Raw genomic sequence first — 15,279 nt, 5'->3', positions numbered from 1 at the left:
ACCAAAGTGGCAGATCAACCGACCGACCATCATTGCTACCCCTAAAGTCACGCCGCGAGCATGGCTAAAAAGTACTTTTTGGTGGAGCTTTAAGGCTTGGATAGGAATGGACACTAAAACTGCTACCTCTTTGCCTTTTGTATCTCAGATGGAGTGCATCCCAAAATACACAGGCATGGTTCTGTTAACCATCAGTAAATCCTGGCTAAAGCCCAAAGGTTGTGGGCTCAGATGCTTGAAAACACCCTGACATACGCTAACAATTTGAACTTTCATTCACATCATTCCTTTGCATCACTTTTTCCTTTTACTACAGTGGCTTTTATAAAAATTAAAATGTTTATGTAAGCGAATGCTGCTTTACATTTGCATTGTACTTACTATGCAACACTTTCTATTCTACATCTACTTACTATTTACCACTTTGCATTTGTTTTTAACTCTGTTGAAAAATGATACATGAACAGAGCTATCTTAGTCACACAATTTCATAGGTAGTGTTTCTATCAACAGCCGTTCAGAGCATCTTGTCTCCTCTGCACAGAGAAACCAGTTGATGAGAGGAGATACCTGCCACACTGAGAGCTGTCACGGCAATGTTGACAGGCCGCTGCCTAATATAGACAAGGCCAAACAAAAGCACAAGGCCGTTCATACTTGGCTGGTGGAACTTCTTAAAATAGAGGGCCTAGTATCAATATGAAGAAACGATATTCTGGTACTGACACCCCAGGGAACGTGAGGTCACAGCACTAACACCACAAACACTAGAACCTGAGAACATTGTCTGCATGTTCGGTTTACTGGCAGCAGGAGCTATACCTATCTGCGACAAATGTTTGGGGAGTTGATGTCAGGCATTCTATTGAGGACCAAATAGTGGAGCATACATGCATGCACATAGACTATATTATACAACAAATGTAAAAGTGAAAAGACTACATACTAATCAAAAGTATGCAAGCAAGCTTGTCTGATCAGCACATTTCTTTACGGTGTCTGTTTCTGTTAAGTTAATAGGCACATTGCATGGCAAGTGATGTCCCTGATTTGTTAAAACACGGACCACTGGCTCGTAATCAACCCTTGTCTAAAATATCAACTCTCTTGACTAACGACTTCACATAAACCAGAGTTCCCTCTCTAGCTCATAAACAGCCATCTCTGTGGAATCTTCACTAGGAACCATGTGTTTTCATGCCCTGACCTGGCTGAGTCCACAGACTCAGCCGCCCCCTACTATGAAGAAGTTTCCATCACTTCTTTGCTGGAGAAAAGCTTGTAAAGGCACTTTAAGAAGAAAAAGTCACCCAGAGGCAACCGTTGTTAACGGAAGAGAAAAATTATTTGCATTGTTGTGGCAGCATCAGCCAGGTTTACTTGGAAATATCTATATTAGGTTGTTATAAAATGTAATAAGCATTTGCTACTGTAAAACATAATGAGAAAAAGTGAAGCCAATGCAGAAGTGCCTCAAACCTGCATTCCATGTAATTTCCAGCAGGGGGCGACTCCACTGGTTGCAAAAAGAAGTCAGTTTCTATAAGTCTCTCTAAGTCTGTGGGAAAATGACCCTACTTCTCACTTTATTTATTACTTTAGTAAACATTTTCATAATGAGTTTATAGTTTCAATCACTAATTTCAAGTCTTCTCCAATACAGCATGATGTTCATTTTGTAAATTATGGTCCCATTTATTTTAAAATTGACGATAAAGCAGGGGATGGTTTAGGGGTGTGGCTACACCTCGACCCTTCAATTATGACAAAGGCTTAGTAATGCATGTCAATGGCATTGTCTGCATTAAAAAAAAGTCTAAAGTGGTAAAAAAAAAAAAAATGACTGAAAAGTCAAAAGCTGCAACATTTCTAAACCCATACTGGTTTTGTACTACAAATACACTTTATATACTTAAGGTGCAGTAGGTAAGACTTATAAAACTAACTTTCTGTCATATTTGCTGAAACTGAAAACTTTATAAAAGAAATCTGGCGGGGGAGACATCCCATGACAGTTAAATGAATGTTGCATGTCACCTGTTAATAAGGGTCCCAAACAGCAGCCTGACGGTCCTCTGAATGTTTTCAGTGCACAGCCAGCTCCACTGCTCCTTCATCAGCAGACACAGGATGTTGAGAGCCACCTCAGCCAGCGCCATCTCAGATGCTGTACCCCAAAACACGCAGGACGCAAATAAAAAATTACTTAGTGTGTTATAGGCAAGATCAGAAACCTTATTCAAAATATACTGTACTGTATGTTGCTTTAGCATGCAAAAAGTAGCACCTGAGAGACAGATGGAGGGACATGTATGTATATCTGAAACCAAATCCACACCAAAATCAGTTTCAGAGAAATGTATTTCTTCTGTGTGCATCTGATGAACATGCAGGTCCAGCAATCCCATCTGCACCCCACTTCATACATTCATTAACACTGCCCTCATGTGGTTAGACCTACATGCTGCTGGTTCTTCGTGGTGTCCTTTTTCCTTCTTCTAGAACTCTAAACTCAACCATGCTCCACTACATCTAAATGTACAGTTTGTTTAGTCACAACAGTGTTTTGTTAGTTAGTACAATCCTTCCAATGCTATCTGCAGGATATATGAAAGTTTAAGTGTTTTAAGAGTGAAAAGCCCCATCTGAAAACATTGTGATGGCATCAAAAGTCGACAGGCCACCTTACATTGACTTATATCGACATACCGTTAAATGAACACCTCTGACAGTGCCAATGAAAAATGAAAATTATCATATTTGTAATGGTAGAATTTGTGGCCAAGCTGTTGTATAGTTATAGAATATAATATTATATATTATATATTATATATATTAATATTATTATATATATAATATTGTATAGTATAGATTTTTTTTTCTCGTTTGGAACCATCTATTTTGATTTGTGTGGTTTGAATTCCTCTCAGTGAATTTCTTTTATAAAAAAATGAAAAGGTTTGACATTTCAAAAACATGACATTACTTTGACACATTGAGAATTTTCCAGGAGTTTCCAGCCACTCATCTGTACTTCTTTCTTCGATCATATGACTGACAGAACTTCACCTGACTGTACAGAGGTAAATTCCATTCAAGCTATATTGCTTATCCATAACCCCAAGTTCCAGTTTCATATTTTCCATCTTGAATTTTGGTGTCTGAATTTTACTTGTCCAGTCCAATTAAAGCAACGTTTGGACTTGACTTAAAATATTAGATCCCAATATTAACAACTGCATTTGAGCAACTTGAATGTAGTTTTTTGAAACTGAACTTCTACAAAGAGGAAAACCCCATTCAAACCACATATATTAGAAAAGATGATTTTCAGAGAAAAAGATATAAATGCTTAAAATTCAGTGTCAGTAATTCATTAAGGAATGAATTTCATAATTAGGTATTGGGTTGTTTATAAGGATTCAATGTACTGTGAACAGATACAACCTTAAAAACATAACTGATTGAAACATTGAGGTACTAAGAGATCTATATATCTGCTTTGAAAGTAGCATATTAGTTCTCAATGCACTGTCAGTCTGGTAACTTTTATAGTGGCGCATTTCAGGGTCTGGTCAGAACGAGGCGCTTCATTCACCCTTCATTCACCCTGACTGTCTGGAAAGAAAACTGTCCTTCAAAAAGACAATGAACAGATGCCTAACAAAGAAGAAATGCAACTTGGATTCGATCAAACAGGGAATGTCTCATTCTAATGTCAAGAGATAGTTTCCATATGATGTTAATGAGATCATCCATTTTTCCTATGGTGATTCCCTTTGATGGAGAGAGATGGAGCAGTGATGATACATGATGCAACATGGTGGATGGTAAGAGACATTCCATTTAAGAATTAAGGAGAGCTAACAGTTAATGGGTCCCTTCATCAGGCGAAGAGGAATGCGTGGAATAAAAAAGATGATATCTCTGGTTCTGCTGCATTTATTTTGATCTTTTTTTTACCGTGGCGACCCGCGGTATCAGAAATAGGGCAGACGCACAACAGGGTTTCCGCTATGTACACCGCGCATTGTCACTCCTTCAGCTGTTTATGAAAAGTCATAAAGTCGTAACTACACGACTCTGCAGAGCCGTCTGCTCTACTGAACTCAAGCGAACTGTCATCCGCTCTCTCTCCCTGGTGAGCAACTGGAACAGTGACAGGACGTCATCACTCGCGAAGTCATGGCAACCAAATAAACAACAGGGTGAGTACTACTTCACTCAATCTTAGGCAAAGTGACAAACCGCGACGAAAGCCACAACATGAAATCTGCACAGTTCATTGGAAAATAGCATTGTGGACACTGAATTTGATGAATTTACTGTTTATCAGACACCAGATGAGACAAGAAGCTAACGTTAGCAAATGCTGCGGTCCCTCTCCCTTTGACCCCCCGCTGCAGGAAACATTGTATTCCTCCGACACGCTGTATTAAGGTTACTGTTTTAAAACTGTTACTGTTGTAAAACCGTTTTCCAGGTTAGTGGGGGTGCATACCGCTCAAAACCAATATGAAAAACGTAGTAATGTTCACTCAGCGTTTTGTTTTGTTGTTAAACTGTGTGTAAAATGAGCGGTGACATTAAATCACCGGTTTCAGGTAACGGCACCCTATGGTACCGTCTATTTGCTGGATGGTTTCAAGGTAACGGTCGGTAGCTAACATTAGCAGATAAGCCCGTTGACAGCAACGTTATTGTTCATATTTTGGCACAATGTTTCTGACCGTAGTAGTGGTCATAGTGACTGAAAGTGTGATGTGAGATGCTAAAAAGAAACTACACGCTGTTTTCAGGTAACGTTACAGTTACAAGAAGCACTGAAGTCTCCATGGTCAGCAACAGCAAGTCTCTCTCTCTCTCTCTCTCTCTCTCTCTCTCTCTCTCAGGAGTCAAGTTAGATAACATTTAAACATCAACATATGTTTGCATTCAACAGAGATGGCCAGACAACTGATGTTGACCCCATCACATTACCACAAACACAGTTTTAACCCATGTCAGTGAATGAGGTGTTAATGGAAGCTTATAGGTTTGGAAAGGAAAAATAAAAAGGACGGTCACATTAAAGTCCTATTCATGTGTTTAGGTTGCCAAAATATGAACGCGGTCGGATGAATCTAATAAGTGACTGGAATGAGGAACAAGATGGTTTCCATCAGATAGTCCCGTGGTAATCATGATGAGCTATTGAATGGAAAGTGGTAGAGTAAAGCAGACAGGAAAGTAGGGGACACAACAGTCAGTGAGTCAGAGTGTTGGTCAGACACAAAGGAAAAGGGAAGCAGACAAACCAGAGTCAGACAAGCACACATGAGATGACACAAGATGATTGCAGAGAAAATGATGACAAGAGGCTAGGAGGTTAAGATTCAACTTCACAAGTGGATTTAGCTAAATTAAAATATTTGATTAAATCCATTTAAGATGATCCACCTAACTGCAGTACCAGCATTGTTTGTAATATTAGCTTAACTGCTAGAGCCAACACTGGCATGATGATTCCTCCACTAGTTCTTGTTAAGAGATCAGTCCTTTGATCTTTTTAAATGTACCTACGGCAGCTCTGAGACATCTACCCCAAGTGGCTGGTAGATTTGCGTCACTTACCAGCCAAAAAAACAATGGTAAATCTTAGAGTGTCTGGTTTAAACTTTAACATTCAATAGCCATTTGGCTGGTAGACGAAAAAGTTAATTTTGAACCCTGCATGTACCAACTAGGCAAACCTGACCCAACTTGAGATCAAGCAGGTGAATACATTATGTCACAATTTATCCCCTTTATGTCCCGTTCTTACCAGGTTCCTGACTGTGCTTTCCTCTCAAGCTGTCATCCAGATAGCCTCCAAATTCTCTTATTACTGGACTGTCCTCACTCTCTGACTCGACTCTGATGGCCAGTTTTTCTTGTTTAGTGATAAAGGCTTGCAAATCTCCCAAAGACATCCCGCTGAACACCTTTGACAATAGACAGGAGAAGGTAGGAAAACCAGGACAAACTTAAATCAGTCCTTAAAAGTAATTTGATTGATGAAGAAGCAAATATCAGTGGCTACAAAACATGTAAGTTACTTACTGTGTTAGTTTGCTCCCAATTGAACAAAACCTTTGGTCTGATGTCTGAGCCGTTCATAAAGGGGATGTTTTTACTGGAGAACTTCAGACGAGACCTGGGATCATACAAACAAATTATTATGCACACGCACATACACACAAAAACAAAATGAACTATCATTTAGCATTGTGCAATGATTAAACCTGCGTTAAGACTGCATGAAGCATGATTTATGGCCCTGCAGAGGCTGCATGCAGAGCTTTCGCCGTAACCTACGTACAGTAAGTGGCCTGAAGTTTATACTTGTGCGTTGGTGTGTGCGTCGATCTCTTTAAGAGAATAGCAGGGCCCGCGTGTGTGTGTGTGTGTGTGTGTGTGTGTGTGTGTGTGTGTGTGTTGTGTGTGTGGTAGAGCAAGTGAGAGAGCGACGGCGATTAGTTTCGGAGCAAGTGCCGACTCTAGAGGCATAGTCGGGCACGTCAGGCTACAGCGTAGGGTCCGGTGTAGGTCCGTGTCTCCACGTACCTACGTACGTAGCCACGGCGTAGATTTAACGCAGCAGCATAAATCACGCTTTAGTCTGATTTCACACTGCAACAATCATCAAGTATAGTATAATAATAAAACTTAAGTTATAATACATAACCCTCTCTGCTACAAAGACAATGGTGCCTGTTTCCACCTGCCAGCAAGGAGCTTCTCCAGGAGGGCGTAATACATGCAGAGGCTCGCGCTGTGCTCCTAAAACTGAACCCCCTCCATGGGGGTCATGGTCCCTCACAGGCTTCCCACCAACAGACACAGCCAGTATTTCAGTTTCAAATTTCATTCTACTTTGAAACTACACTGTTACGTCAACATGGAGGAGGTCTTTAAAGTGCTTGGTAAAAACTGAATTTTTTAACATTTCTATGACAACTGGGCAAATTCCATCTGCCATAAAGTTCATGTGATATTATCTGAAGCTTGAGAACCGCAACTAAATGGACCTTGAGGTTTTGTCAACTGCCAATATTTTTCGTAAAAACACAAGACCAAACTAGCAGCATTGCTACCGGGATTAAAAGTGGCTCTCATAGTTGGGCAAGCGCTAAGGGTGCAAAGGTGAAGCAGGGGATTCTGCTTTTTTGCACGTCTGCAAAGAATGCTGGCCACTTGTGTAACACCTGCCACTCCAACCAGAGTGCCTGTTTATTCTCTGTATTGGTTTGAATTTCTAGCATATATGTGGCAAAAAAAATGTTTGTCTGGATCTCTGGAGTCATACTTGCTCTTCTTGTCAGCACCTATTTTCCCTCCATCTATCTCTGCCTCATTATCATCTGTTGGGCTCGGAGGTTCTGAACGAGGAAACGCTGTCTTCAGGGTGTCCACGATGGCATTCACAACAATCTAAACACGAAAACACACAAAACACACGTACTGCATTACAAACTCACTATGAACCCAATAGAGACTTAGTCATCCTTAAGTTGCACATCATTTTACAACCATCAAAAAAATGTTGTCATGTCAATTGTTGTGTTTATGACATTGCATCACAGTCTGATTATAGTAATTACCATGCACATACAACGTACTTATAAACTACTTAAAGTCAAAAATGAGTTGTGCCATAATGAAATATTCAGGATCAAACCTTGTCTATTCGTGACACAATGAAAGGTTTCTTGACAAAGGCAATCCTGGCATCTGTATTGAGAGCCAGAAACTCCTGCATCTCTTCACTGTTGGCGATTTCAGGGATGGAACAGAGTTGCTGAAAAAGAGGACAGAATCCAGGTCTACAATCACAGAAAAACAACATAACATGTTTTACATTGGGCCTACAAATACTAAATTATTGTATACAATATAAATCCACTGACCTTTAGAAAGGTCTCCAGAAGTCCTTTCCTGGCCTCTATCCTGTCACTGTCCATGTTTCCAAACGGCATGTCTGGAAATATTTTCTTTGGACCTTTCACACCTGAAACACAGTCAGATTACAATAAAAACTTGGATATTGGCTCAAGAACCGAACAATCAAACTGGATATTGTAAGCCATGGCCAAGACTTGAACCTGCAAACCAGGTTGGTTTGTAGGCCATGCATGGATTTCTCCAAGCCAGACTAAAGCTAACGAGGCCATTGTGCAGAGGGTCCACATAGCAACAAAGGGTTTCAAATGTTAATTTAAGTACGCAAACATTGTCAGATAATCCAGATCCAACCGTCAAATCCATCATACCTTTAATGAGTTTCCGTAGTTCTGTTTTTTCTTCCAGCCGTGTTTGCAGGTTGAGGAACTCGCTGTATCGTCTGTTGACCATGTGATAGGCTACCGGCTGAATGGGTGATGGATTCTCACAACCTGACGGAACAACTTCAGCATCCTCAGATCCTGGCTGAATGCTTTCTGGGTTCTCACAGCCCATTGCTGTTTCATACTGAAAACAAACACAACAAAGTATAAGGCTTGTCATATGTTGCAGATTCCAGTCACAATTTATATTGTGTGTAACATGTTGCTGTTGGTGACACAGTTTGTAAAATGTCTTAAGGTCTGATGTTGATATTTGTGTATTTAAGCTACTGCCAGTTAATATACCATTGTACCAATATTTAATATATATATATATATATATATATATATACCAAGACAGTTTTAATCTTAAAAACGGGGAAACACAAACTCTCCATTGAAACCACGGACGACAATAATATTTAAACAGTTGTGCATTAAATACTTTATGTCCAAAAAGTTAAAAATCAATTCTGATATTTTTTCCTTCTAAATTTAAAATGTTACGACTAAACAGAAAAAAGATTATGTTAAAGATCAACATCAAAAAATAGAGTTAAATCACTATTTTCATTTTCATATTGTTGTCTGTTATTTCCATTTGGTAATCTTACATTTTTTATTTCTTAGAGCTGAATTTAAGTAATTGCAGGTGACATGGGTCTTACAACAGTAGAGTCAAAAATGCTTCGCACATTGCTCCATAGTACTCAAGGGGGTAAACCAGCCTCTACAAAGCATACCTCCTATGGCGCCATTTTGATGCTAACTAGCACTCACCCGCAGTTAGCATTCCATTGACTGCCATTCATTTTGACGTCACTTTGACAGTGAATAACTTTACATCTGAAGCGTTTAAAGACTTTATTTGTCCATTGTTTATTTCTAAAGAAACACGACAATGTATGAAAGGCTCCATTACCTTGTATCTCACGTTATGGCTCCGTAGCAAATTTAAAAATAGGCTAACGATTGTGTCATAACCACGCAACTTACTGTCGCACAGTAGAGGAATTACCGTATAGTACAGGAGAAGCTCGCAGGCAGTTTCGACTTACATTAGCTGTTTAACTTGAATTACTAATGTTAACTAGCATTTTAGTTAGCAATAATTAGCCTGTGCCTATGTTATCTCCTTACATATACCTACGCTCTCCGTCTCTGCAAGATTGGGAATGATTGAGATTTCTCTTGGCATAGCTACCAGAAGACTTACAACTTTCAGACAGGTTGTTCACGTCACATTTACGTCGTCTTTCTCAGTTGGAGGCTGCACAGTGACAACAAAGCCCGTCTACGGAAAGCCGTTCCACTTCCTATTAAGCCCCATTGTACCTACTTTGGTTGCAGTTCCACCAGAGTTCCACTGGGGGTGATCACGGTCCAGTGCAAAATGAATGGGACCCTATGGAGCTAGACGGCTAAATTTGTCTCTTTCGCCTGATTGTCGTTGAGAAATCTCAGATTTGATTGTAGTTTTTGCAAGTTCAATATGGATTACAGGTCAAAAGTTGAATGAACGAGTACTTATGCCCTTTCGATTTGTTACAGGTTGAGTCGTTGTTGCCCATAACACGCTAGCATTCTGCTAATGAATGCTGATTGGTCAGTGAAGGACTGATTACGATCGGAGATCCCGCTTGACGGCATCCGATGCAGAACCAGAATGTCAGAGTGAATATTTCGGCGTGGTCTTTAAAACATTAGCAAACCTCTTTCTAGCACGTGTATTGACAGGGAGAGTCTAATCTGTCAGCTGTGTTGTCGATGCCTCGAGAGAAAAAAGGAAGCGACTCAGAGCTTGCCGTAAAGCAGAATCTCTGGCCGTATATGTGTGTGACGTCATTGACATTTTAAAAGGCTTTTTAGAACAAAAAAGCCACTTTAAAAAAATCTAACACCCAGCAGTGTGTATTTTCTTAGCCTCCCCTTTCAAATGCAACATTGAAATTACTAGACAAAAAATTATATCCTGAGAAAAGTGGATTTTGAGGGGTATAGCTCCATAGAGTCCCATTCATTCTGCACTGGCCTGTGAGCGCCCCCTATATGGAACTCTGGTGGAACTGCAACCAGTTCAGAAGCCGGAAGTAACGAGAGAGTGCAACTTCTTCCCATATTAGAAATTCTTTGGTAACACTCGGCACTCACCGGAAAAGTGCTTCTAATATCCTTCACTGGTCTCTGTCGAAAACAACGGCGTCACTTTGTCCATTTCTTTAACTGTCTATGATATTGCTGCTAGTAGTCAAAAACTATTTTTTCATTTTTCATTTTTAAAGTTGTCTATGACTAAGTTTGTCTTTGGGTTGTAATCTTTGGGCCTTACATCATCTTAGTGCCACTAGAAGTGCACACCACAGAAGAAGTGGATTACAAAGATAATCATGCTGACATGTTGCAGATGGAAAAGTAAAATATCACACATGAACAAAAAATGTACTAAATGAACAGAGGAAGGAGAAGCGGATATAGAATATTTCATCTCCTTACTTTGATAGTGTAAAGAGTGTAGGGGTGTGAGCCGGTGCCGCGGTGTTCCTTAGCTGTGATGGTACCACTGATGCGGAGGTTCTGGATGATGACTGGTCCATCGGGGCTGCTGAGAGGCTCAAAACTGAACGACGGTATAGGGGAAGACCCCTGCAACGGACTGCCTACAATCAGCTCATTAGGGTTTCCCAGCCCAGTCTGGTCTACTCCCAGAAGGAGCTCTCTGGCTGGATTTACTAAAGGGGAACTGCCCTCCCTCTCCAGGTCCTGGAAGCTAATGTTACTTGGAGTCCCCGCTGCTGTCCTAACGGATGTGAGGTCGCAGCCATTAGGCCCTACTGATTCGGAATTCACCAGGACTTTAGGGCAGGAGCCATCCACTGGACTGGGGAAAACATCCCCCAGGTCCACACCATTATTGCTGCTGTCAACAGATGTGGCACATTCCTTCCGTTTGTCATATAGGCCCTCCCCTTGGCCTATCATGACCAGGGAATCAATGGAACTTTGTTTATAGTCCGCCAAGGGAGAATCCAGGTCGGAGTCACTTTCCTGGTAAAATGGGTTTGTCTTGCTTTCTCTCATGAAATGCCTCAAAAAGGACCGAGTAGGTTCCTCTTCTTCGGTGTTGTTCTGTGGACAGTCCACCTCCTCGGAGTCAATCACGTCATACGTGGCAAGCTCAGGCGTGGCCATTTCTGTGTCAAGGACCACTTCGGTCACGGCTCTTAGTGGAGGGACTTCATTATTCTTTCGTGGTGCCTGTGTTGTCTCTTGTAGTGAAGCGAGCTCTGATTCAGCAGGTGGTGGTGGTGGTGGTGGTGGTGTTAGTGGTGGTGATGAAGCCAGTGGCTCTGCTGTAATTGGCTCCTTTGGTTTGCTGGACTTGGCGAATATTTCGATCAGGAGAATGTTTAACCAGTCAGGGTCAGACAGTTTAGCAATAAGAGGGAGCATTACGTTGCAGGTGATGAGCTCTCCGACAACAAATCGTCCGGTGCGGCTCTCCAGGTGCGGCGATGGCACCAAAACATGCAGCAACAAATCTACGACTGCTCTGGTGTAGCTGACTTCCACTGTGTCACTGGTCATGGCAAGATGAGGCGTGGTAACCCTGGAATACGCTTTCCACAACTGCTCGCTCTCACTGCTCCACTTTGCGGTCAGAGGCGTTTGCTGCTTGGTCACCAGCTCCTTGGCTCTGATGTAGTCCTGCAGGTGGCAGCCAAACAGATTCAGGATCCTCTGGGTCAGCTCCTGCAGTGATTCAAAAAGTTATACATGTCCCATTAAAGACCATTCAAATCTGAATTTTCTTCTTTCACAAACAGCAAACTGAGACCGTTTCTTTCAGTATCAGCATTACTATATACTGTACATATACTATTGAATGATGATGATGATTCTTCCTTGGCATTTTCAACCAAACAACTATTTGCTATTTGGTGGTTTGACTGCTGCAAAATATGTGAAACCCCCACATTCTCTCAATAATGTTTAATGGCTATATGTTTTTCTTGATATCATTTTTTTTTGGAGGTGGTTATAAAATGTTAGCAGGGCGGGAATCAACACAATATATATATGTTGATATGAGGTTATACTAAACTATCTTGCTGCACCTGCAAAGTGTGGATGGATAAAGTGTGTCATAAAAGCAATACATATTTAATCACAAAAACAAATAATGCAATACATGGTGGCTTGTAAATAAGTATAACTGGGGTTCCTATCACATGCTGATGTAAAATAAAGAACTATTTCATTTTTGTTCCAAACTATAGGCCTTTGCACACCAAGTCAATTATTTATTTTCATCCAAAAATGGTGAAATGAAACCGCTGTCATTTTTTCTCCAACTGTAGAGCTATAAGCCATAGCCATTGTTGCCTGAAGGACATTAATTCACAAACTCAGTGTGTCACAAATATATATCAGATGTTTTAAGGCATAAGAAAGAAAAACATATATACACAAAGTTACAAAAAATGATTTTTGTTTCTTTTCTCTCCTCTCTAATTTTTAATTTTTCCTTGTGAAATACTAGAGATTATCAGCTCTTCAGGCCTCTAAAAATCTAAGAAAGAACACCCTTTTTAGTTGGACAGATAACAACTCATGTCCACGTTGACACCAGAACCTGTGATGAATGGTCACAAGGCAAAGAGGCCATAGACAGAACAGACAGAAAGCTTCAACACTAATGTCTTTAAGTACCTTCCTGTTGAGCTGTCTTGCACGTATTTTCAGCTCCATGGCCATAGAGATCATGGCATCTTGAACCTCGGATTCAAAACCACTCTCTGAGGACACAGTGGAGTACCAGGAGGTGACAAAGTCCCTGATGATTTTCTTTACTGTGTTGTAAATCTCCTGGTCCAAGTGATGCTCATCCTCCACAGATGGTGGAACCTTAAATTGAGTAATGACAAAATAAGTGTAAATTAGGTGATACAGGTGTGATATGGGCCCTTGTTTCCCAAAAGCAAGCAAGGATAAGATTATCTTAGCCCAGAAACCTAATAAAACTGTTATGATCGTGTCTGTAAAATGTAAAGTGAAACTAACCACAGTTAAATGTACATGTACCTGCTGCAGGGTGATAAACCTCTCCAGGTGAACCACGCTATTGGACTCCAGGACGGCCTGCGAGCCGAGCCAGCCACCGAGCACTACCAGCAGACTGGTGAACACGCACAGCAGCCAGATGTTGACCAGCAGGTGGAACAGCAGCAGCCATACCAACACCACACCAAAGCCCAACAAGCTCCTTTGTCCCAACACCTCAGCCATGGCACTGTGGGGTTTGCTGTCTGACTTGACACCCTCAGGAAGAGATGTGGAGATCATGCATGCCAAAGCAACATCACACCTTGAAAAAAAAAAAAAACAACAAAATTGTGAAAGTGCATGGATGTCACTAGGTTTATCAGTGTGAATTATATATATATATATATATATACACACACACACACACACACTGGTGTTGCAATTACCCATGGAGGGGAGTGCCGCCTACACCTGTCAGCCTAATTATATGTCATTTTGCCTTAGACCCCAGAAACCAACCACTGTTCATGCTGGCTATGTGTATGCAACTAGTTTAATTAAAGACAGATGTAACGTTATTAGGAATATGCAACATCGAAATCAAGTACATAACTAGCGTTATTAAACACTTCCTTTTTTATACCGTAACTGCGGTTGACCTCAATAATGATAAACAACTAATTTAATTGGACACCATTTGCAAAGCCAAAACATATTCATGTTAGCTGCTAGTTTGCACGACGTCTCGGTAGTAAACATCTTTGCTAGCTTGATTATCTACCCAGCCAGTGTTCAGTCACACCATTATTATTTGTTTCTCTGTATTTATCAGTTCTAATAACCTCCACCAGCTACGTAACGTGTTTTACTAAATATAGCCCTGATACCTAGCGTTATCTGCTCTGGTGATAAAGGAACCAAACCCCGCTCAGAAATTGGATAATTCACTGCTTTTTTGGTGCATGGAACGTACACGCCGGATCAACTTGATTTTAAGAGCTTATTGACTCCATTACATGAAACAAAAGAAAATTCGGCATACAGGTTATTCGACCTGGATAAATGTATTTCAACATAATATCTACTTTACGATTGAGTTGACGTTTTAATGACTTCCTCCGTATCCACCCTCGCTAATTCGCTAGTAGTTGAAGAGGACGATAAATGAAAAGACGGTGGCCTACAAGTCGAAATATCGATGACACAATTGCGTTTTGATGTACTGCATTCATGCCGAAATAAAGAGAAGATCATAGCCATTTGTTTGATGTCTACAATAATGTCCTCTGACGTGTTACTCATCGCCAAAAATCATACCTACCTTAAATTGGTACATTATTGGCTAGAGGTATGTAGCGTGAGGCTAGGAAACAAGAATGGAAGTATCCTAGCTAACTACAACTTTACAGATCACATCGCGGGCACAGTGCATCATGTAAAATGTCGCCCTTTTGTAGATAAACATTTAACTAGCTGCCTATTTAATAAAATAGAAATGTATTTAACCTGCAAGAGCTGTCATGGCACGGACTGGGAGGTCTCATGAGCGTGACAACTGCTTTGTCTGGTTTGTTTATTTCCTGTATCATGACGTCACGGTGTTATGTTCAAGGCTTTGAAAGCGCGACAATGAGGTTGTCATAAAAATAAAATGAAGTAGGACCTAAGTATAACCCTAACCCTTATGTCACTTAAAAATATAAAACACGGATTGACATTCAACAACTACAGCTCCCATGAGGCTTTGTAAGCGGCTAAGACTCATGAGATGTGTTGTTTCATGAGGATAAAATGGTGGCATTGAACAACTTTGTCTTTTAATTCAATTTACCAGTGATGTTAAATCATAGACCGTATAAAATTGTGTGTAATTATTTACCAGGTGGGGCAC

General features: G+C 40.7%; 1 protein-coding gene across 4 annotated transcripts in view; it reads right to left on the bottom strand.

Moving 5' to 3' along the window:
• snx19b (sorting nexin 19b) overlaps positions 1-14,979 on the bottom strand; it is a 46,337-nt gene extending 31,358 nt beyond the window's left edge. For 2 of the 4 annotated variants that reach the window (XM_036001294.1, XM_036001296.1), the window contains exons 1-11: positions 14,912-14,979; positions 13,428-13,712; positions 13,056-13,250; positions 10,839-12,095; positions 8,292-8,490; positions 7,929-8,029; positions 7,700-7,819; positions 7,328-7,452; positions 6,082-6,175; positions 5,804-5,963; positions 2,038-2,167 (exon numbers count right to left, since the gene is read on the bottom strand). In XM_036001294.1, the coding sequence (XP_035857187.1) occupies positions 2,038-2,167; positions 5,804-5,963; positions 6,082-6,175; positions 7,328-7,452; positions 7,700-7,819; positions 7,929-8,029; positions 8,292-8,490; positions 10,839-12,095; positions 13,056-13,250; positions 13,428-13,712; positions 14,912-14,977 (2,732 nt within the window). In that variant the 5' untranslated portion in view covers positions 14,978-14,979. Of the gene's footprint in view, positions 1-2,037; positions 2,168-5,803; positions 5,964-6,081; positions 6,176-7,327; positions 7,453-7,699; positions 7,820-7,928; positions 8,030-8,291; positions 8,491-10,838; positions 12,096-13,055; positions 13,251-13,427; positions 13,713-14,709; positions 14,875-14,894 lie in introns of those variants that run through there. The other 2 variants (XM_031283578.2, XM_036001295.1) reach the window with 2 other exon arrangements.
• Positions 14,980-15,279: the final 300 nt, after the last annotated feature.

Source organism: Sander lucioperca, chromosome 5 (genome assembly GCF_008315115.2).
Source record: "Sander lucioperca isolate FBNREF2018 chromosome 5, SLUC_FBN_1.2, whole genome shotgun sequence".
NCBI lineage: Eukaryota > Metazoa > Chordata > Actinopteri > Perciformes > Percidae > Sander > Sander lucioperca.
The sequence above is the reverse complement of the archived record's forward strand: the minus strand, read 5'-3'. Positions and strand labels throughout refer to the sequence as shown.